This window comes from Chiloscyllium plagiosum, chromosome 2 (assembly GCF_004010195.1).
Source record: "Chiloscyllium plagiosum isolate BGI_BamShark_2017 chromosome 2, ASM401019v2, whole genome shotgun sequence".
Classification (NCBI taxonomy): Eukaryota; Metazoa; Chordata; class Chondrichthyes; order Orectolobiformes; family Hemiscylliidae; genus Chiloscyllium; species Chiloscyllium plagiosum.
In genome coordinates, this window is record NC_057711.1 from 73,710,327 (window position 1) to 73,735,615 (window position 25,289).

Consider the following 25,289-nt stretch of genomic DNA (forward strand, 5'->3'; position numbering starts at 1 on the left):
TCCTACTCCATGAATGTACAGATAATCTGTGACCAGCCAGATAATATAGGTCTACACATACTATCCAAGGAACTGTCATGGCGCCCAAATTCTGGAACAGCACAGCACCTTTCAGCACCACATCCACATTAAGCCTCTTCAAACCCTTGCTCATGAAACCTGAGAGAAATCCACAGACTGATGCTGAGGAGAGGTACAATGCTGTACATGTTTCCACAAGGGTCATGGTGGAGCAGATCATAGAATATCTGAAGATTCAGCCATCAAGACCAGTCAAGCAGTGTGGTGCAGTACATCTTAGACTGAGTGTCTCACGTCGTAGCTCTTCATAACCTGACTCTACTAAAGGGGATGTCTTGGCACAGAATGAGATGGAGGTATGGGAGGTCTGTTGTGAAGAGAAAGCTGATGCTAAGGATGTTCTGATGGAGGAGGGAGACCCTCACAGGCACCAAGATGACAGGGCTATGGCCCAACAAATCAGAGAGGTTGCTTCTTTCTGAATGTGATGTGATGATTTTGAGGCAGTAAGCCAAGAGGAGAGCTCTTGAGGTTCTAGGTGAACTGTAGCTGTGTCACAGTGGGCCCTTCCATGAACTGAGGCTCATGCATGGCTGCAATACTCTGAGCCATCCCCTTATTAAAGCGAAAGCTGATCAGGGAGCACACCCTTGGATCAGTGAGCCCGTCCTGGAGAACTGCTCAAGAAACCCACAGAAACTGGGTCACTTGACCCGAAACGTTAACTCTGATTTCTCTCCACAGATGCTGCTAGACCTGCTGAGATTTTCCAGTAATTTCCATTTTTGTTGCAGATGTGAAATGCTCAGTTAACACTCTACCAATATCCTCCAGCTCCACACACACTTTGCCTCCTTGGTCCTTAACAGGCGCTACTCTTTTCTGAGCTTTCCTCTTCCTCTGGACATACTTATAGAATGTTTTGGGATTCTCCCAAATCTTACCAATATTTTCTCATGTCTCTTCTTTGCTCTCCTCATTGCTTTCTTAAGTTCCCACCTGCACTTTATTTCCTCTACTAAGGCCCCTGTTAAAAGCCTCTCTTTTCTTCTTAAGAGTCTGAATATTCTTAGATATCCGAGTTATCTATGGCCTATTGCTCATATATTTCACCTTAAAAGGAATGTGTTGGGCCTATACTCTCACCAATTCCATTTGAATACAGCCCTCCACCCCACCCTCCCAGAATTGTTATGTTTTGGATCTACCCAGAAGTAACTCTTCCCAGTCTACTTTGACCAGATCCTGCTTTACTGAATAAAGTCTGCATTTCCCCGATTCAAAATCCTTTCTTGCTGAAACTTCCACAAGAGACTTAGAACATACAGTTTTAACATACACATAGTAGCAACACATTGTTTGCGATGAGCATCCAGTATCCTGAGGTGTTAACAGTTCCACACTATACGTCACCAAGAAATGGTAAGAGTCACCTCTCAGGTGTGCTTTCCCTACCTCATACAGAGATTGCCGAGCCTGACTTTGGAGGCTCTTGCTGAAGATATAAGTTTTGATTCCTGCACCCTTTTTGTCATCTCTTGGTATAATTTTCATGAACTGTCTGAATGGGGCCCAATGCATAACTGTTCCAGACCTAAAATCCTGCTGTTCAATTGCTTGGACAAAGTGTGTGTCTCTGAGGGAGTACAGGCACAAACATTGCTGACGTAGCAAGACTTTCAACATGTCCCGATGGAAGGACAGTATCTCTTTGCAGTGTGCAAAGATGCTGCACAGCTTTTAAATTAGGCAATGAAGTTGGAGCCTGGAGTGGTAATTAGATTACTACAAACATTAGAACAATAAGAATGAATATACTTACAAATGTAATGTTTTATGAATTAATGTGACAGTATTGCTGAGGGGCTCTCAAAATGATTTATTCTTCCTTTGCCTACCAGAACATTCAGCTCCGAGCTTGACATTCACTGGTGGTGTGGAGAGAGTTTTGTTAATGATATTGTCTGGTGACTATGGAGGCTGGGGAAGGTGTCCTCCATGGCTTTGGGGTATAGAGAGTCCTGGCCTGGTGAAAGCATCTGCACAGATGTAGGAATATTCTCTTCAACCTGATCTGCTCCAAGTAATGGGATCTCTGTGGAGGGGAGTTCGGGGAAGGGCATCTCTCTAACATCCTGAGATAAAACTCCTGGGTGCCTGTCTGTCGCTCCTCCTCATTTTCAGAGCCAGTTGTCTCCTTCAGAAGAAAGGATACCTAGAGTGAGGTCAAAGTGCTTATCCCGTGTCACGGTGACAATAATACTGAGCAGCACAGATGATAACAAAGGAGTGCAGGTTCAGGCATTTATCCAGCAGAATGTTCTGATGGATCTGGATCTTCAAGGCAAACACTGCTAGTCTTTCCATGATTAAGTCCTTGCATGCCAAAGCCATCACGTTAGACAGAAGATGGATAGAGTGCTCCATCTTTTGCTCCAGTTTAATGATGGCCATGCTAAATTGCCCGTAGTGTTAGGTAAGGGGTACATGTAGGGATATGGGTGGGTTGCACTTCGGCGGGGCGGTGTGGACTTGTTGGGCCGAAGGGCCTGTTTCCACACTGTAAGTAATCTAATCTAATCTAATCTAATCTAATCTAATCTAATCTAATCTAATCTAATCTAATCCCTGTCTCATGTCCCTTGCTTGTCTCTGCAAGGTGAACTTGTGAAGCTTATGACTTTGTACATGGCTAGATCTTCCTCATGGGATTCAATAAGTGCCTGCTTTCAAATAACATTTATATGTCAGAGAGCTTGGCTGCTACTTCTTCCAGCAGATATGAACATGATCCTTTATTTTCTAGTTTATTAAGAAAGAGGTTACTATTAACTATTTCCTTATTTTCCTAACTATTCTATGAAAGTAAAGCTTAACATTTTAACTCTATTTCTCTCACTATTTTTTACCTAAGTTTTGTTTTGTATCTAGGTACCTTTATATTTAAGATGGCACTGTGTATGGTCACATTATGCACTTTTCACTCCTGTACTTCTGTATTTGAGTGCATGTGATAATAAAGTCTGAATCTAAATCTGAATCTAAATCTAAATCTAAATCTGAATCTAAATCTGAATCTAAATCTAAATCTGAATTTAAATCTAAATGTCAGTGAAGTGTTCTCCATGCTGTGTCCTAAGTATAATTTATCAAAAGTAACCACCATTTTGGCATTCTTTGTGCTGTTCAAGAGTGCAGATAAACACTTTACTGGTGGCTCCCTTGAGATGTCATCAGCTTCATTGGACAGTCTCAGGGGCCTGTTCCATTTTATTGTCTGTTGACAGCAGATGTAATAAAGAGAGAATTAATTGATGAAGATGCGCAAACACAATGTATGGGAGTGTGTGAGAGTGGCTGTATTTCTGAGAAGATCCAGAACGCAGTCTTCCTCACTGGCTTTTGCCATTCCAATCTCTCCATTGGCATGGGACAATTTTGGGTCCTCACCTACCAGTTGGGTCACATCTTCTTCAAAAGGTGGCATGGAGATGTAGATCAGGAACCCATCTGCCAATCCTGGTCCTTCTCTTTATTCCTGTGTGCCAGCATGTCTTGCAATGAGTGTGATGGGAATATGTACATGAGAACTTGATGAGCCTGAAGTCCAGCTAGGTGATCCCTCCCAGTAATTGAATGAGAAATGCAGTACCCAGGAAATCTTAGAAGATTGTCAGTTTAAGTTGGATGTGAGCCTTAGTTCACATCATTCATCATATGATGGTGAGGTTAGCTCACCAATTTAACAAATCATTACAGTGGTGGAGGTAGATTAATGGATAGCCCTTTGAAATTAAGGTTGCAATGCAAAGATAATGGTACTTAGCCTTGTGGGGCACAGGAAATCATTCATTTACTTCCTGCACTGAATCCTGGTGTATCAATGCAACCGAGAGGTGGCACTGACTTCTGACAGGATCTGGGAGCAGGATGACTGGATCTGATAGGATTTGAGAGCAGGATGCCTGGATCTGATAGGATTTGAGAGCAGGATACCTGGATCTGATAGGATTTGAGAGCAGGATGCCTGGATCTGATGAAAGGGCTTCTTTTGCCCTTCAGGTTCTGGACAGCCTAAAGCAGAACCGTGATTAAAACACAGAGCCATCTAATGAGGCTTGGCAGACATCTCTGTGGAACATGGGTATGGAAGGAAGACCAATGCCTGACCTGGTTTGCAACATAGGGTGGTCTGGGTGGCCTTTAAAAATGTTACCAGAACCTTTAATCCTGAAAGGTGCATGCAGAGGCAAGAATGTTCGCTTGCCAGCCACAAAAAAATTGTTTGCATGCAAAACAATTCAAATTTGAATTAGCTTTATTGTCACATGTACTCACATGAGTACAGTGAAAAGTTTACAAGTTGCCATTACACACCTTCACAGATACCAAGGTGTGTAGGTACAGATTTGTAAGTACTGGAAGAAGTGAGCTGAAGAATGAATGATCACCCCAGAAACCTTGCCATGGATCATGGCCCGCTGTAATGCCATCTAAGAGATCTACTGCCACACATTAACTCCAAAATAATTTTAAACAGCTTCTGTATAACCATTTCATATTGCTCTATGATTTGTTCTCTCATCTATAGATCAGTTCAGAAGGGTTCATGTTTATTGATTTGACTGAATTCAATATAGATTTTGTAATGCAAATTACATTTGCAGATATCTTGTCAGTAAGTTGACAGAACAGTGACAATGACTATTCTTTCCTATTGCTCTTCCTGCAGATTGATATCGTCATGGCTTTGTTGGGAATGTTTGTTCCTCCACTGTTTGAAACCATTGCTGCTCTGGAAAATTATCATCCCCGTATTGCACTGAAGTGGCAGCTTTGGCGAATGTTTGCTCTTTTTCTCGGTAACCTGTATACATTCCTGCTGGCTCTTATCGATCAAGTCAATGCACAGGTGAGCTATTATCTTTGTTACTTTGCTATATCCTTTGCTTTATTTTTGATTCATTGCACTGGTTAACCATGGCTTCAATTTCCAATAGCAGTCTTCACTGTGACTGACAGGACAGGAGATGAGGCAATGTTGGGCAGAAATGATTAGATAGGAAACCTTATTTGCTGCAAAGCCTTAGCTGATAGGTATTATTTGGATATTGGCAGTAATAATGTTTATATAGCAGATGGAACAACTGTACATCTGACCCTCCACTGATGTAGACACTTAGCTGTATTGGTTGCTATGTAGGTGTGATATGTCTTTAAATACAATGGTAGAGTACCGGAGGATGCAGACAATTGGATTTTTCAAGTTGATGATCACTCTGGTGTGATGCCTGTTGTGTAGTTTCACATATGGAATGATATAGTGCTAAACATCAACAAAATGGTCCTGGGCTTGATATTGCAACATGTCTTAAGTATTGAAGCATCTACATGTACTGAATGAACAGGTCTCCTGTAAAGTGCATCAGTAATCCAGTGAATGCATGCCCAACTTCCCTGGCTGATATTTCACGTGATCCATATTGCTGCCTGAAGTAAGCAGATACCGTAAAAGATGAGAGTAGCTGTTACACATCAAAACCACAAATAGAGTCCTGGTTTCAAAAGCAGTATAAAAAGTTAATAGTTCCATGGAATTCTTGCATATGATGCATGAATATGATTGAATTTTTCTTTTTGCTAATTTTTTTTGTTTTCAACCATTTTATAAAAAGGGAAAGTGAGAGAAGGCTAAACAGGGATATAAAAACAGGTTGTAAGAACATTCTGAACCAAACTGTAGAAAAGTGTCTTCATTCAGATTGTTTTGAATCTTTGAAATTGTCTAACATATGAGCATATGATGTAGGAACAGAAATAAACAATTTCCCCTTGAGAACGTACTCTGACATAATTTAACTCAGGGGAGTGCACTGATAATCATGTCCCACTGTTCCTGAAGAAAGGTTGTACACGAAACATCAACTTCTCCACCTCCTGATGCTGCCTGGCTTGCTGTGTTCTTCCAGCCTCCTGCTTGTTCACAGTTCCACAAGCTGTCACAAAACGTTTAAAATCCTAATGAGACCACTAAAGTGACCAATTTGTTTTGTCTGACTGCTATGCAGGACTAAAGCAGTTCACACCAGGCTTTGTCATTAACAGAAAATAACTCAAATGGTTGTAACACACTTAACTTTAATACATGGCAGAGAAAAGAAGGATTAATAATCTATAACTATGTAAATTAAACTATACCCCTTTAAAATTGACACACTAATTCACAAATACAACAAAAGACAGACAGTTTTACACATATATTATTGGTGGAAAAATATAGACCGTGAGCAGAATTCAGATCAAATGTCCGCATCACAAGGGTGTGTTAAATTATCTTTCATAGTTTCCTTGAGTTTTATCAATAATGTCTGTAAAACAATGGTTGCCTTTCACTTTAGTGGTTTATCTGGTGAACCTAGACCTTTCCTTGAATTAGAATTCTTTCCTTTAAGTTTTCTTGCTTTTTCTGGCTTTTTGCTCAAAAGGGAAGAGAGAAAGATGTCTTCAGTTTGCCGGCTCTGGTGGTCTCTGGCTGTTCTGCACATACAGGTCTATAACAAATTGCAGCTCAATCAACCTGTCAAGACCATTTAGATTTTATAAACTTCAACTATGTCTAACTCTTCTAAGCTTCAATGGAAACAACGCCATCCCATACAATCTTATAAGATATCCCATTTATTCCAGGTATCAATCTAATCAACCTCATTTGGACTGTCTCGAACACATTTACAACTTCCCTTAAATAAAGAGACCAAAACTGCTTGTTTTTGACATATAGTCTCACTAATGCCTTTTGTAACTGAAGCATAATATTCTTACTTGTAGGTTGAATTCCCCTCATCGTAAAGGATGAACCCTTTTAGCCTTCTTGATTACTTGCTGTAGCTGCGTACTAACACTTTGTGATTCAGGCATTAGTACACCTAAATCTCTCTGCACCTTGGATCTCTGTTTTCCATTTAAGCGAAACACTGCTTTTTTAATTCTTTCTAATGAAATGCTGAGGTCTACTTGAAATAGGCTGCAACGATGGAACTTTCACAGCGTTTTAAAGCTTACAGGCAATCTCCACATGAGTCTGCATGTTAGCACTTCTACAGAGTCACAACATGTTTTTTCAGTTGTATGGCCAGCCTTTGATCTTTCAAAGACAAGGGCACTTAGCCTCTGGAGCATTTTTGATGATCAAATGAAATACATCCCCAGTTGCTGTAGACATCCACTTCCATAAACCTTGATGTAGGGTCCACACCATGGATGCGATTAAAAGAAGACAAATTTTCTTTCAGCTTCCATTCAGACATCCTATCTGGCTATTTTCCCCTTGACTCAACCCCAGTGCACAAATAGAACGGCTGGAAGTGAGAAAGTGGTGTCACTGGGAGGATGTGAGTTATAATGCCACAGGCTCATCAATGGCCTTGTAAGGTCTTGGAAGGTCAGTGTTGAGCAGCACCCAGAAGGTAAGTCTCTAACCCTGTACAAAGCAACATGGGCAAGAATCCAGCAGGCTACATACCCAAAAGAGCAAGTACTTAGTCGCATCAGACATATCGGTACCCTCACAGTTTAAGTGAGAAGAGAGTATGACTTAGGAAGGCAAAGCTCCTGTCAAGTTATACTGTGGGAGCTAAAAGCCCACTCATGCATTATACTCTCCTTATCCTGCTGCAGTTGCACATGTTAGTACATGCTCAATAACTGGGAAATGCTGTAGAAAGGAGGTGAAGTTCTGGGTTTGCTCCAATGCAAGGCCATCCAGGATGTAGTGTTGGATGTGGTGGAGCAGAGCTTCCTGTGCCAGCCTCTGATGTCCATGGGAAGTAATCAGCCTGAGCCCCTTACAGAATCCCAATCTCAACTCATGATAAATCTAAGCATCTCAGCATTAGAAGTGCAGGTTCAGCAGCTAAGTGTGATTTCCCACTTTCTTTTAAATGAATTGGCCAATACTCAGATAGCTCCCTACTGCATGCATGCCAGTTTCATCCTAACATCAACCAGGGACTAAATGTTCCTCTTACCTGCCAATTGAAAAGTTAAAACCGATCTAATGAAGCTTTTTAAAAGGCTCTGCAAATGGCTGTGGAGACATTCCAATGAAGGTATAGCAGGTTCAAAACACACCCACCTACCATCCCATTGAATTGCATTCTGATGGTCGGGGGATTCAGTGCTGGCCTCCAGGAAATGGTTTCCGTAAAATGCTTGAACTCATTCTTTTTCTGTGCCTACTGGCAATTGAAAATCTGGCCCAAGTATGTGTTTCACGTCTCTGCCATTTCCTTGCTTTCTAGTACAATTTACCCTGCTTTTGCCCACAGTTTGGTAGAAAGATTTATGGTCTGCCTTTATATTCCTCACTTTATATTTTCTCTCTCTTTATTTGTTTCTTTTATGAGTTCACTCAATCCTCATGTTTGCTGCTTTTTCAGAACATTTTACAGACCTATTCACAGTCATAGAGTCATCCAGCACAGCAACATACCCTTCGGTCCAACCAGTCCATGCTGAACATAATCCCAAACTAAACTAGTCTCACTTGCTTGCTCCTGGCCCATATTCCAAACCTTTTCGATTCAGGTACCTATCCAAATGTATTTTAAACATTGTAATTGTACCCACTTCCTTAGGAAATTCATTCCAAATGCAATCGACTCTCTGTGTAAAAAAAAATTGCCCCTCATGTCCTTTGTAAAACTCTCTTCGCTCACCTTAAAAATGTGACGCCTAATCTTGAAATCCCTCATCCTAGGGATAAGACAAATGACATTAACTCTACCTATACCTGTCATTCTTTTATAAACTTCTATCAGCTCACCTCTCAAACTCCTACACTCTGGTGAGAAAAGTCACAGCCTATCCAACCTTTCTTTGTAACCTAAACCTTCCATACCTGGCAACATCCTGGAAGTCTCTTTTGAACCCTCTCTAGCTTAATAGTATTCTTCCCATAACTGGTGACCAGAACTGGACACAGAAGAGGCCTCACTAATGTTGTCTAATTCCTCTAATCAAATACAATAACATTTTCATTATTCAGTACTCCACTGACCTGAATAGTTGACAAACCAGGAACTTCAATATCCCCTTTAAGCATCATGTTACTGACATAAAATACTGGTGCTGTTGGTCTGAAGTGATTGTAAAAGAACTGGTTAAAGGTTTGCAGTACTATTCCCTCATAGTTTACAGTGAACTAGTCAAAGATGGAAGGATCTCAGAAAATCTCTGTAAGTTGCAGCATGTGGCAAGATATGTTTTAACTTGATTTCTATTGCTGTTACAAATTGCTTAACCTATGTTTTTGATGAACTGGTGCATCCAGATTCTGGTGTGCTCTGGAGAATGCGAAAGTAGACATACAGGAGAAAGCCATTCTCAATTATAAAGAACCTGTAATATGAACAGCTTTGAGGGCCTCTAAACACAATGTAATGAGGGTTTATGCATGAGAAATTTGTCAGTATTTGCTGGGACCAGGTGTTGAGTCTGTTTTGCATCCAACCAAGTTTAAGTGAATCTATTCCAATTGCTGATTAATCATGAAACTGTTTCGTACATGCATCAATGTGTTTGCATTCATCCCTGCATTAACATAAGCTATCTGTGTGTGTCTGGTGTCCAGCCTTGTTTCTCAGATTGCATAGAAACGTTTTAAATTGTAAGCTGCTGAGGAAAGGAAATTAAATCTAGAATAAGGCAATCAAATTAACTCTACACTCTCCTAAATCCTGATAATTTTCTAACAAAAATGTTGGCAACATTCAATCATGTTAGGGGCTGCCAGATATTCCAACATATGGGATAGGTTTTCAGCCCTTACTTGGTCATATCCCAAAATTATTCAGTAACCTGAAAGCTGGGTTGGAGCAAGGCTGAACCCAAGTGGCAGGCAAAAATTGTTACAGCTGAGCTCAAGATCGAAGTACATTGTTTGCTAAACAAATGCCTTAAAATGTAGACAAATCTGTAAATACTGCAGTGTACTGTGGTTGCTGGAAATCTGAAATAAAGCTGGAAACTATTGCAGATGCTTAACCAAAGCTCTTTGGAAGAAGAGTCATATTAGATTTGATTCTGTCTCTCTGTCTACAGTTGCTGCCTGAGCTGCTGAGTTTCTCCAGTACCTTCTATTATTATTGCTACAGATATGAATTCAAACTCTGAAAGTGTTTTTTTTGCCTTTATTCAGTTGGCAGAGGAAGAAAGTATAAAGAATAAGACTTTAGCCATGATGAATTCCTTCAATTTTACTAATTCAACCTCTGAAAGCATTCCTGTAATAGATCCTGCAGATTTTCCCAGGGGACCTTGCTGGGAAACAGGTGTTGGATTGGTAAGATATTTGAGCCCATTCTGTAGAAATGGTTTCTACAATTTTCTGCTTTATTGCATTCAGGTAATTTTCACATCATAGCTCAAGATGCATCCTTGTATCACTGAACCTTCATTGGGTTTCAATGTGTAGTAATGGGCTTATTTTAATTTCCCGCATCCTTGTGGGAGTGGTGATAGTTAGGTGGTAGAGCGCTTATATAGTGAGGTGGGAAGGAATGGGTTGGTAATCCAGTCACCTTCCTGATTCTCCAAGATAATCTCAGGGGTGGGAAACCTTTAGCCAACATTGTGTTGGGGTGTAGGGAATGTTGTAATTTAAATTCAGATCAACCTCCCATGATCTGGATTGATTCTCCTGCTTCACAAAGGAAGCTGCTGCCAGGAAGTGACACCCTTGTGGAAGACCCTACTGTCCTTTCAACAAATATCCTCTTTGCCAGGCATGGCTGCCTGGCCTAACCAAGGCCTTCTGACTTGCTGTATTCCGAGGCTCCACGGCTACCCATTCTCCTAGGTCCACTGCAGTACTGACAGCAGCCATCACGTGTGGTGGAGCTGCTGATACCAAAGATCTGTGTTTCCTGGTTAGTCAGCAGTTCTTGGAGATAGGACATCCCTCCTACTGGACTTGAGAAAGCTGGCGCCAACCAGACAGCTAATTGATTGACTTTTAATTGTGTTAGGGTGCTTAGGTATGGTGTTGGCAATGTTGCCATTGGTGATGGACCACCACCCTGCCATTTACCTCAACCTCATGTACTTAGCTCATTATTATTTGGTTAATTCATGACTTGTCAATAGGGAGAAAGCTATACACTTTTTGCTTCAATCACAATTTTGTTTAGATAAAATGTTGCTGAAGAGTTAAAGCTTAATATCATTGAAATTGCTGATAATTGCATTCTTTGCTGCTTAACATGGCCTTTAATTTGCAGGAATTTACAAAGCTTACGGTCTCTGACATTCTCGTAACGTATGGCAGTATATTGGTTGGAGATTTTCTACGTGCTCTCTTTGTCAGATTTATTAACTATTGCTGGTGTTGGGATCTGGAGTATGGATTTGTGAGTACATTTTATGAAAATAAACATATAGAATATGATATGCATACAGCTGTTGCTTCACCTCTATTAACATTGCTGCATTTACCCTTTAAACTTTAGCCTTCATACACTGAGTTTGACATCAGTGGAAATGTTTTAGGACTTATCTTCAATCAAGGAATGATATGGTAAGAAATCTTTTTTGTTACAACTGTACAATTCATTCTAATTTCAGTGGCACCCATGAGACCACATCTTAAATTCATGTGTGAAGCTTTGGTCTTCTTATTTAAGCGAGGATGTAAATGTATTGGAGGCAGTTCAGAGGAGGTCTACTAGATTGATACCTGAAATGAGTGGGTTGTCTTATGAGGATGTTAGACAGGCTGGGTTTGTTTCCACTGACGTTTAGAAGAAAGAGGAGCAGCTTAAATGAGGAGTATAAGATCCTGAATGATTTTGACAAGGTGGATGTTGAAGAGATGTTTCCTGTTGTGGGTCAGTCCAGAACTAAATTTGGGGACTCCGTTTCAGCACAGAGGTGCAGAGAATTCTTTTCTCTCAGAGTAGGGGTGAGACTTTGGAACTCTCTGTCCCAGAAGGCAATAGGAATGGCATCATTGAACATTTTGAAGGCAGAACAGGAGACAATCTCATTAGACAATGGAATCAAGGGTTATTGGGTAATAACACAAACAGGTCAGCCTGGATCTTAGCAATGGCAGAGCAGGCTCAAGGCACTGACTGGTCTATTTCTGCTTCAGTTTCAAAAGATTGAATGCTGCAATAAGGCTGTCTAGTATTGCTCAATGGAACCACTAAATATACCACTCGAAATCCTTTGAACAGGTGTGGTGGTAGAAACCAACTTAAAAAATAAATATAATTAAGTGAAAGCACATGCAGCCATTTTATGTTTGAGATACATCCATTGTATCTTTTGTGCAAGATAGGTCAACTAAACAAAAGAAGTTTTCAAAGACCCGAGTGGCATCCAATTTCCTTTACAAAGCAATTGCAAGTCAGGACAATTTTCAGATCTTCATTGATTTCCATGGTGTTCATCTGTGAACTCTTTCCACAAGCAGCGAATTAACAGGCCATCTCTGGGTTCATTGTCTGGATTCCGAGGCTGCAGGCCATCTGTGAGCCTATAGCCTCGGAAACAATATAGTCTCACTATCAGGGATGGCTGCTGCCAGAGCTGGCTGGGAATGGCAAAGGAGACTCGACCTTGATCTGCCCTCTGAAGAACATAGAATATTACAGTGCAGTACAGACGCTTCGGCCCTCGATGTTGTGCCGACCTGTCATACTAATCTGAAGCCCATCCCACCCACACTATTCCATGTATGTCCATATGCTTGTCCAATGACAACTTAAATGCACTTAAACCTGTCGAATCTACTACCATTGACGGGCAAAGCATTCCTTATCCTTACTACACGCTGAGTAAAGAAACTACCTCTGACATCTGTCTTATACCTATCTCCCCTCACTTTAAAGTTGTGTCCCCTCGTGTTTGCCGTCCCCATACTTGGAAAAAGGCTCTCCCTGTCCACCCTATCTAACCCTCTGATTATATTGTATGTCTCTGTTAAGCCACCTCTCAACCTTCTTCTCGCTAACGAGAATAGCCTCAAGGCCCTCAGCCTTTCCCCGTAAGACATTCCTTCCTTACCAGGCAACATCCTAGTAAATCTTCTCTGCACCCTTTCCAAAGCTTCAACATCCTTCTTATAATGCGGTGACCAGAACTGTACACAATACTCCATGTGTGGCCGTAATAGAGCTTTGTACAGCTGCAGCATAATCTCCTGGTTCCAGAACTCAATCCCTCTATTAATAAAGGCCAAAACAGTGTTTGCCTTCTTCACAACCCTGTCAATCTGGGTGGCAACTTTCAGGGATCTGTGTACATGGACACCGAGATCTCTCTGCTCATCTGCACTCCCAAGAATCTTACCATTAGCCCAGTACTTTGCATTCCGATTACTCCGTCCAAAGTGTATCACCTCATACTTGTCCACATTAAACTCCATTTGCCACCTCTCAACCCAGCTCTGCATCCTATCTATGTCTCTCTGCAACCTACTACATTCTTCGTCACTATCCACAACTCCATCAACCTTAGTGTCGTCCGCAAATTTACTAACCCACCCTACCAAGCCCTCATCCAGGTCATTTATAAAAATGACGAACAGCAGTGGACCCAACACCGACCCTTGCGGTACGCCGCTAGTAACTGGACACCAAGATGAACATGTTCTATCAACTACAACCCTCTGTTTTCTTTCAGCAAGCCAATTACTGATCCAAACTGCTATGTCTCCCACAATCCCATTCCTCCGCATTTTGTATAATAGCCTACTGTGGGAACTTTATCGAACACCTTGCTGAAATCCATATACACCACATCGACCTGTTTACTCTCATCTACCTGTTTGGTCACTTTGTCAAAAAACTTAATAAGATTCGTTAGGCACAACCTACCCTTCACAAAACCGTGCTGACTGTCCCTGATCAGATTATTCTTTTCTAGATGGTTATAAATCCTATCTCTTAGAACATTTTCGAACACTTTGCCAACAACTGAAGTGAGACTCATTGGTCTGTAATTATCAGAGTTGTCTCTACTACCCTTTTTGAACAAGGGAACCACATTTGGTATCCTCCAGCCTCAGGCACTATTCCTGTACTCAGCTCTACTTTCAATGCACTTCCTAGTTAAGAAGTACTTAAACAAAAATGGTGGTCACAGCTGTCAGGTCACCCCTGTGTAGGGGAAGCTCCTCCATAGGATAGTCTATGGAAGCAGCTGTTGCTAGCTGTTAACTTGAAGGCAGGAACCTGTCATCCCACTGACCAGGCACTAAGCTTATGAATTTCCACCTGGTCTCACACTCAAACCTATCCTGCATGACGTCTGCTTGAATTGATGACCCATTCGCTGAGGAAGATTATGTAAGGCATGGTACCAGATGTTTGATTGTTTTAAACAGAATTGTCCTTTATTAATGATGTAGCACAAGGTACTTTACCTGTATTTTCCTCTATTAAAATTATTGTTCTTGAATGTACAAGAACTGACACCGGTTAATTGACCATTCAGCTCTATTTTCAATGCACTTCCTAATATCCTTAACATACCTTACAGGTATTTATGTATTTAGATCAGATTCCCTACAAGTCCACACCAACCCTCCAAAGAGTAACCCACCCAGTCCCATTTCCCTCTGACTAATGCACCTAACATTATGGGCAATTTAGCATGGCCAATTCACCTAACCTGCACATCTTTGGATTGTGGGAGGAAAGCGGAGCACCCAGAGGAAACCCACGCAGACACAGGGAGAATGCGCAAACTCCACACAGGCAGTCACCCGAGACTAGAATTGAACCTGGGACCCTGGTACTGTGAGGCAGCAGTGCTAACCACTGAGCCATTGTGTTTTATATTTATATACTCCCTCTCTGAAAGAGCCAAATCTAGTTTTTGTTTCTAAGCTCAACTTTCAACCCAATGGCTCAGCATAAGAATACGTTGAATTGCTCTCTTAGGGAAAGGACTTGACTTTATGATTATCTGGAAGGAAGGAACTAGGACACCAATGGATTAGTATAGTCTAAGTAACATGGTCCTCCTGAGAATTCAATGTAATCTATATTATCTATTTGTAGTACCAGTTAATACTGGTATATCAAGATTCTCTTATTGTTACAGAAGGCTGTATCTTATTATTTTATTTAAGTCCAAGTTGCAAGTTGTTTTTCTTTGGAGGAATTTCTGCCACAAAGTTATCTTGCTGTACCTTACCAAATTCACCTCATTAAATAGCTACCCTATCCCTATGAGGCACCTCATGTCCAATTCCCACTTTGCTAAGCACTGTCCTTAGAGCAACTAGCCACTCCCAGAATTCACCAGCACCATCTGTAAAAGCCATTGGTGCACCCGGACATGCTTTTTTAGTCCGGAGCTGCCATGCTTGATTGCTGACAATTCCTCCAGACAGAGAAAATCAGCATCACTCTCCTGGAGATCCTGCTGGAAAAGGGACTTCCTCTTCTCTCAGGACAAGCAGTGGAGGCCATGACACCAGACCATGCCAGTCTCGCCTAGGGTTCCCACCCGGATCACTGCAGTCTCAGCTGTCTGGAGGAATACACAGCAATGTAGGAAGAAGGTTAAAACGTCTTTTCACTCTACCATTGTAAGTGCCACATCTTCTGTCTGTTACCTCACACTTACTCTGCTACTGTAAATGCTTCTCCCAAGTCTCTACCATTCTCATTACTGCCTGCAACATCTTCCCTTACTTGCTGCCGTCCATCCTAACTCCCAACACCACTCACCCTACATGCCCCTGTGCTACCTAATCATTTGCTCAGGACACCTCCCCACTTACTTCAATAGCAATAGCTGTGTCATCTCCTCTCAGCTCCAATAATACCGACCTGTCTCTCATTCCAGGCGGAAAACAAACCCCCAATAGGGCAGTACGATTTAACATGGGTCGTGGGCTGCCTGATGTTCCTTCCGTATCCTGACTCTGACTGCCCCCTGTGTTTGACTGGCTGTTTCCAGGCCTCTCGGCTAGTATCGAAGGCTGGCATTACCTTACTGTTCCAGGGCCTCCCGAACAAAGGCTATCCTCCTTTACTTGACTGAGAACTGCTGACAACCATGACAAGTTTCCTTCCTTTGCATCTGTGTTAAACAAGACAGAAGTTATATAAACCTTGTATCTCTGGCTAAAGGGGTCTAAGCACAAGAAGGCAATGCCAAACAATCCAATACAGAGATGCTGTAAGCATCTAGGTAGGGTCAAGTGAGTCAGCGAGATGACAGCAAGAAAAGAGATAGTCCATTCTGTGAGGTATCTACACGTTTCTGAGTATACAGTGTCTTAGCTACAGCGTTGCAATGTTAGTTGCCAGTGCAGTCCGAGGTGCAGTATTGAAATGCAGAAATGCCCTGAAGCAGTCCATGTTCAAACACAACAAGATCTGGACGATATCTCAGCTTGAGCTTGCAAGTGGCAAGTAGCAGTCAAGCCATACAAATGCCAGGCTATGACCATCACCAATAAGAGAGTCTAAACACTACCCATTGACATCCAATGGTGTTACCATCACAAAATCTCCCAATATCAATACCCTGGGCATTACTGTTGACCAGAAACTCAACTGGATTCGCCACATAAACACAGTGGCAGCAAGAGCAGGTCAGAAGCTAGAAATAGGCTAGGTGGGTAACTCACCTCCGACTCCCCAAAGCCTGGGCACCATCTCAAGGCACATGTCAGGGGCGTGATGAAATACTCCCCACTTGCCTGAATGGGTGCAAGTCCAACAATACTTAAGAAGCTCGATGTCATTCAGGAGAAAGCAGCCTGCTTAATTGACACTACATCCACAAACTCCCTCCACCACCAATGCTCGGTAGTAGCAATACATACTGTCTATAATATACACTGCAGAATTTCACCAGATCCTCAGATAGCAACTTCCAATCCCATGATCACTTCCATTTAGAAGGACAAGGGCAACAGGTATGTGGGAACACCATCACCTTCAGGTTCCCCTCCAAGCCATTCTTCATCTTGACTTGGAACTATATCACCGTTTCTTCGCTATCCCTGGGTCAAGATCCTGGAATTCTCTGTCTCATGGTATTGTGGGTCAACCCACAGAAAGTGACTGCAGTAGTTCAAGAAGACAGCTCACTACCACCTTCTAAGGGACTACTAGGGTTGGGCAATAAATGCAAAAAAAAAGTGGATAGAAGATGTGCCATGAGGTTTCTTAGAATTTGGCATGTTTCAGATGCGGGTATCCATGGATGTGGGTTGTACGTGGTCAATGCCTGTGGAACACATCCTGGGATGTTGGTACCTGATGTCTAATATAGAGCTCATTTGAAGCAAATGGCGAGCTGAATTTGTCAGGTATTTGCTCTGGTTTCTATGTCAAGCTTTTGTGATATCTGGCTTGTTTGATAAATTCTGTAAGATAGAAAGCTGAATATCAATGAAGTGAGTTAACAAAGTATTTAGTAAACTTTAATCGCTCTTGATTGGCAACTTAGCATTACCTAGTGAGAAACATGCCATGCCATTTCTGAAAATTCTAAATGTTGGATGGAAATGCTCCCTGTGTCAAGACTGGCCTTGTTGGACTTCTCATCTGATTCTGCTACAAATCTCACCATAGCCCACGTCATTCAGATCCCTATAAGGTTCTGTCCATGATTTTGTTGAATATTTGTAGTATTTGATTTTCTTTTACTCACTTGTTGATAACAATCAGATTTAAAACCATTTAAACTTACTGACTCCATTAATCAGAAATGAGGAAACGCTTTATACTTTTGCGGTTAAATGGTATTTGCTGGCAATGAGCTCCACTAAGTGCTGTTACCTTGTGATTGAACGAAGGTCATTTCCTTGATTGCCTACATTCACTGTTGGAATAAAATCATTCATTTGTGTAAACAAATTTAGTCTAAGCATATAGTAACTAGATTGACTGCAGATTTAGGGTATACAGTAAAGTGCAGACTGATAACAACGATCCTAATAAAAGCAATTTACTGCGATAATTAGTTTATTGGCCTTATATTTACTTATACAATGAATACTTTTGTAATGTTTGCTAGATCTACCAGAAGAAAATTTGGTCTGTATTGGGAATTAGAAGATTTATAAACATCCCAATAGATGGTGTTAGCAGCAATGTTCCCTCAATTTTGTTTCTTCTATGTGCAGAATTGATTTTATATGTGGAAATATTAAGGTAATGTGCAGCTGTGCATCACAAGTAGAAACAGAAAAGAAACTATATATTGTATGAACCTCTAAAAAGTTCCCGTAAGTATGGAACAAGAAGAAACAATGCCACCTCCTGCCATGACATTGTGCTAATAGACAAATGACCAGATTTACCACAGATTTAAACTCAACCTCTATATTTTAAATTCACTGCAAAAAACATTGTTCATTATTGTTCATTGAAGAACTATTTGTTAGCTTTTATGTTGCAAAATGTAATTTAGTCACTGACAAAAGAAAAGTTGAATTGGTAGCAATGGCTTCAGACAGGTCAAGAATATTGTGTTTCAATCTGACATATCCCATATATAAAGAGCTAAATAGGCTTGGCTTTTGACTGAATAGGAAACACAGAAAAGGTGACTATTTTTTCAACTTATTGAGTGTTGTTTTCTACCAAATACTTCTACGAAATGGTGAGAAAAATAACTCAATAATTTTTCACATTAACAGATGTAGTCAAGTGAAGAGAGATAAGAGTTCTCCAAGAATTTGGAGGGAAGTTGGCTGTTGTGAACTGGAAGGGGAAATTTAAAAAAAACACAGCTTTGCTGTGAATTAAATGAATAATAAGAAATGAAATCTAGAAGAGAGAATGGACTCCCTGACAGAGAATGACTGCCTAAGTAGTTTTTACAATATTTTAAATCAACCCATTCAGAGATCGTGTTATACATATCTGGAACAGGTGTGACTTGAATGTGAGCCTCCAAGCCCAGAGGTAGAGAGACTACCACTGTACCACAAGAGACCTCAGAGGAGTAGTGTTTGCAGAAGTGGTGGCAGATTAAAAATAACTGTACCTTGTGAAGTAATAATCTGCTTCACTTTATAAGATGAGCTGTCTCTCATATTACATATAAAAGTGGAAATGGGGAGAAGTAGCCTTTGGATATTTAAAATGTCCCAATTATATCTCAAGTGATAACCTCAACAGAACCTTTGCATTATTATATTATTGGACCTGGAATCCAAATGTTCCACATTTAGAATCATTTCCTGTGCACTATGTATGACTCCAACCAGTGGCAAATTCACTCCTATTTCCTATTGATGTCAATTTTGCTCTGGCCCCTTGAAGTCACATGCACTGAATGCTGCATTGATATCAACAGCAGTCATTCTCACATCATGACTGCACCTCTTTTGTCTACGTTTGGACCAAGGCTGTTATGAGATCAGGATCCAAGTGGCTCTGAGGACTCTTGTGGTACAGAGGTATGTCCCTGGACTAGGAGACTGGGTTAAGGTACCACCTGCTCCAGATGTATGTGGTAATATCTCTGAACAGATTCATTAAAATATCTAGAATTATGGAGCAGCAATTCGTTGGATTGGAGTTGTGTTACTTTTCTAAACAAAGACATGCCTGTGCAAGTTTCTCCATTGCTGGGAAGAAGCCAGTATTGTAGCTATACCAGAATGCGTTTGGCTAAGCTTACAGTTAATTTTGGAGCACAAGACTTAAATACTATTGCTGGAATGTCATCAGAACCCACAATCTTTTCTGTTTCCAGTTCCTTCTGGCGTTGCTTGATGCTATATACAGTGAGCTGAATTGGCTGAAGACTGGCATGTGTGGTGTTTATGATCTGTGAGGAGGCTGAGGTATTTTGCAAGTTCTTCAGCCTTATCTTTTGCCCTGAAGTGCTGGACTTTAATTGACACTGAAAATGTTGATATTTGTGGAAAGTCCTCCTTTGGTTATTATTTACTTATCCACCATCACTCTCAACTAGAAGCTGGATAACAGGAAGAAAGATGATGATTTACACAACCTCAAGAGATCCAAAATTACTTTACAGCCAAATGTGTATTTGATTGCAGGTTGGAATCTACTCCACTTAGTCGTGAATGAGTGGGGCCCCAACCATTCAAGTTGTGCACCATATCTTTGCTCATTTTCAGATTAAACTAAGATTGTTCTTCAGTTTTCTGACCAGTCAAGGAGGGCTACATAAACAAAGAAGAATCTCTAATTAAAGGATCACTAGTAGTGGTAACAGTATTCAGAAAACATCCTAGTCTGAGAGAACAAAGTATAGCTGCTCAACTTTTAAGGCCAGAAGGAGAAGACCTACCAGCTTCATCCAGCAGGTGTCTCTGCAAGTCACAACAGCTGTGTGAGAACCTGAAACCCATACAGGAAGAGGTTTAATGAGATAATGAGGAGTTGGCAAGATGAGTGGCCTAGTCTTTGTTTTGTCACTTTTGGAGTCTTCTCCTGCATTACACTCCTTCTTAGATGATGAGGGGGATAGAAAATATGATATTATTTTATTTTGATTCTTTCATGTGATAAGGACATCACTGTCCAGACCACCATTTATTGCCCATCCTTAATGACCAGAGGCAGTTTGGAGAATGATTCTCAGTGGTGTTCACCAACGGTCCCCTTGGTTTATTGGAATTCAAAGTAAAATTTGAAAATGTGCTAATAATACCAACCTTGGAGATGTAACAAACAGTGAGGATGACACCAATCATAATGATAATAATCATAATCATAATCACAATGCACATACATTCAATCCAACATGCATAGATAACAATAAAACATAGACGGGCTAACAGAATTGGGAGAGAAATGGCAGATGAGATTTAACACTGAGAAGTGGAATTTGATGCATTTTGGTAGAAAGGATAAGGACTGACAATATATAGTTAATAGTCATTTTTGAAGAGTGTGAAGATCAGAGGAACATGGTTCATGTTTATAGATACTTGACATGCCAAGACATATTGATTGTAGTTAATAAAGCCTATGGTATCTTAGCCTTCAATGATTTTGAATACAAAATCAAAGAAATTATGCTAATCTATTAGAAACCTCTGCTTAGGCCATTACCAGAATATTGTGTCAAGTCTGATCACCACACTTTTGGAAAGATGCAAGATTCCTTGAGACAGTGCAGGGAAATGACTGATATGCTTCCAGGGATGAGGGGTTTTAGCTATAAAATTTTGTTGGAGAAGCTAGGATTGTTCTGCTTTGGGTAAATGTCAGATTTGCACCCATCAGCTGGTTAGGTACAGTCAGTACCCTACTTGTTGTGAACAGCCAAAAGATACTGTTTTCAGATGATAAGCCAGTTTTTGGGACATGCAGCCTATATACCTTGCATCACACTGGCACTGAAATTTATATATCAGATTTTCCTTATGTGTGACAAGCAGTACACCTGATAGGAGTACTATCATTAAATTATTAACCCAGAGATGCAGGTAATGTTCTGGGGTCCTGAATCCTGCCATGTCAGATAGTGAATGTCAATTCAATAAAAATTTGGAATTTTATTTTAATTCATTCATGGGATATGGGCTGGTTGGCTAGCATTTATTGCCTCTCCCTAGTTGCCCTTGAGAAGACTGTAGTGAGCTGCCTTCTTGAACTGCTGCAGTCCATGTGCTGTGGCAAGGAACTTCATGATTTTCACCCAGTGATAGTGAAGGAACAGTGATGTATTTCCAAATCAGGATGGTGAGTGGCTTGGGGGGAAAATGGTGGTGTTCCCATTGTTTTGAGTAGAAAGAAGAATAGTATTCAGAGACTATTGATGACCATGAAACCATTGTCAATTGTTGGAAAAAAACCATTTAGTTCATGAACGTCCTTTAGGAATGGAAACTGCTGACCTTACCTGGTCTGGCCTAAATGCAACTCCAGACAAACAGCAATATGGTTGACTCATAATGACCCATTAGGTAATTAGGAATGGGTAATAAATACTGACCTGTGATGCCCACATCCTATGAATGAAAAAAATGATGATAGAGATGTACAAGATTTAACAAGTTTGTAAGAATCATTGCTGAACAATACAGGAACTTAAGTTTGAAATATGGCCACTGAGATATGATTGTCACCCAGTGCTTTGAAGCAGATGCTGTGACTCAAACTTTGACATATCTTTGAGATGTTGGAACAGGGCATCCTTAATTTATATAGTGTATTTTCATACTGACATTTGCACATAACCACAGTGAGGTTGACAAACCCTGGCTCCCACCATGCCACTGTACCTCCTTCATTGATTTTGTTCTGCTCATTCTCCCAGTGTGGAGGCTGTGCAGCAGCTACTAGAGCTGGCTGTTCTTGCTGGGCTTGCTGAAGCTCCTGTCTCTGCGGTCTCATTCTCAATAGAAGCAAAGCCATAAGAAATGCAGTAATAGTATCAGATATCTCCATGGGCAGATAATTGCAGGAAAGTCAGAGAGATTATACAGTTTCTTAAAGGTACATCTCAGCCATCACCCCCTCAATAATCAAGCTGAATTCTATGGCCTCCACACAGTGTGGCAGGGAGGAGGCTTCTCATGAAGGTTGTGCCTTAATAGGTAGCCTTGAGTTACACGATCTTAACAAACATATGGTGGACCAACAAAATATCTGTGCTCCACTGGGAGTCAGCTTTTCCCAGAAGTCCCCCAGTCCCCAAGAAACTCAACCCCATTCCCCTCAACCTCCCTTCCAAATCACCTTGCTGAATTACTTTTCTGTGTGAAGATATTGCAGCTGCTATGCACTGTCTTCCAGTTCTTACTCTAGGTTGCTGTTGTCAAGTGGGTCGATCAGATTCAGTTTTTAAGTTTCTTGTTACAATCAGACTTCTTGAATTTAAATGATAAGGAGGTGTCAGTGCGCACAATGTAATGTTCATAATTGCTTCAGCAATTTGTTATCTTCATTCATTGACAATTACTGACTTCCAGATGAAGGGAAAATTTGAAGGCAGTTGGGTAGCATTATTTAATCAATGAAGACTTGTTTACAACTATTATCCTTTGCAAGGTCTCAATATAACATCAAATCTCTCCTTCCACTTTGATGTAGTTCCAGCTATTTCATGAACTTAATGCATAGTATGGCAAAGTTCTAACTTGTGCCCATGTGAGTGAATTTTATGCTACCATTAACTCATGACTGTCCCTCATTATTCATGTTGTCTTTGTATTACCTTCCTGTGGTCCTATAATCTTTCAGCTTCTCCTCATTTTGATTGAGCCCCTTTACAGTATTATTCATTTCCCCATGTTACCCCTCGGGCCTGTGGCTTGTATATTCCTCTGGCTTTGCTGACCCTGTGATGAAAAGACCAGAATATACACAAGCCGGTTGTAACGCCACCTCAAGTGCTCCTGATCCCCTCTGATTCACTATCAAATCTCATCCTAATATGTATCTCCTATCAGTGTCATAATTCCCTCAGCGTCCAGTACAATGAAGTCAGTCTGAAGACTTGATCTACCTACATTTCCCGAGGATGCCACAAAATCATAGAAAGACTACAGTGTGGAAGCTGGCTGTTTGGTTCATTGAGTCCACACTGACTTTCTGAACAGCATCCCAACCAGATCCATCCAACAAACCTATCCCTGTAATCCTGCATTTCCCGTGGCTAACCCACCTAGCCCTACACTGTGGGAAGAAACCCATGCAGACATGGGGAGAATGTACAAACTCGATGCACACAGTTGCCCGAAGGAGGAATCAAACCCAGGTCCCTGGCAGTGCTAACCATTGAGCCATGGCGCTGCCGTGGACTGGCCCATGATAATCCCTCTGACTTTTTATGACCAAACCTCTGTGACTGACTATGGGTCACACCCCAGGTTAATCTTTCAACAGCACCCTGATTGACCCATTTATAATACATCTGAACTGGACCTTGAGAACTGTCTGCGGCCCAGTCATCAGCCTTCAAGCGCACATGTCCCTGGGCTAGAATAGGATTAAGTGCCTGATTGATTGTGACCAATCCTCTGGATTGGAATCAAACCATATAGTGCAATCTCAGTTCTTAAATGTTTATAGTAATCCTGAAAGCTGGTGTACAGCGCTGACTTTTGCTGTCACAACAAAAGTGAGGCAGTCCCTCAATTGACTGAAGTCCACCCTCACTCACCTAAACATTCCTCCCCTTTGACTTTGACACATTACTTTTTTCTTCTAGTACACGCAGAGTGTTTGCTGTGCAAAGTGCAGGCCCAAGCTGCGCTTTGATATTGATGTAACACCATGCTATACAGTGATGTAGCCACCCTCCCTCTGACTGATACATTTACTGTTCAGTGCTCCATATTGTCACAAATGACCAGCCTCTATTTTTGTTCTGAACCACAGATGGTGCCTGCCTTTAACGTAGCTTAAAAAATTGTTTCCATGTGAGGGAACATATTGCAGGGAATAGTGAGAGTGGTGGATGTGACCGTTGGTGGGAGATGAGTACAGTTGCAGAAGTGGAATGAATGTAAGGTATTGGAAAGAAGAAGGTGGCACCTGTACTATTGAAGTGTAAAAAGACTGACATTCTTCTTACCTTGCTGGGTATTTCTCCAGTTTGCTGAGACTGCACTAACCCAGGTGGCAACCATGGACCAGGTTGGCATGGTCTATATTGTGTTGCGGGTTCTGGGGGAAGAGAAAGTCCTGTACTGGTATCACTCCATCCATCAGGATATTGAGGATTCTTTCCATAAAACAATAAGCCGAATTCCCCTAGTCTGTCATGTGTGAGACAAATGGCTGCAGAGCTATCTGGACTGTCAGTGCTTGTGGGTTTGTACAAGGGTCAGAGTAGGCAGAAGGGATGCAGTGAATTCTGTGATATTGAGCATAGAACATAGAACATTACAGTGCAATACAGGCCCTTTGGCTCTCGATGTTGCGCTGACCTGTGGAACCAATCTGAAGCCATTTTCATTCATATGTTTATCCAATGACCATTTCAATACCCTTAAAGTTGGCAACTCTACTACTGTTACAGGCAGTGTGTTCCAGACACCTACTACTCTCTGAGTAAAAAAACTACCTCTAACATCTGTCCTAGATCTATCACCCCTCAATTTAAAGCTATGTCCCCTCCTGCTAGCCATCACCATCTGAGGAAAAAGGCTGTCACTGTCCACCCAATCTAACCCTCTGGTTATCTTATATGTCTCAATTAAGCCACCTCTCAACCTTCTTCTCTCTAACAAAAACAGCCTCAAGTCCCTCAGCCTTTCTTTGTAAGACCTTCCCTCCATACTAGACAACATCCTAGTAAAT

General features: G+C 41.2%; 1 protein-coding gene across 1 annotated transcript in view; it reads left to right on the forward strand.

Annotated features, from left to right (window-relative positions):
- LOC122557361 (transmembrane channel-like protein 2-A) overlaps positions 1 to 25,289 on the forward strand; it is a 98,584-nt gene that overhangs the window by 47,062 nt on the left and 26,233 nt on the right. The window contains exons 12-15 of the mRNA XM_043704998.1: positions 4,754 to 4,933; positions 10,220 to 10,363; positions 11,301 to 11,429; positions 11,529 to 11,596. Of these exons, the coding sequence (XP_043560933.1) occupies positions 4,754 to 4,933; positions 10,220 to 10,363; positions 11,301 to 11,429; positions 11,529 to 11,596 (521 nt within the window). The remainder of the gene's footprint in view (positions 1 to 4,753; positions 4,934 to 10,219; positions 10,364 to 11,300; positions 11,430 to 11,528; positions 11,597 to 25,289) is intronic.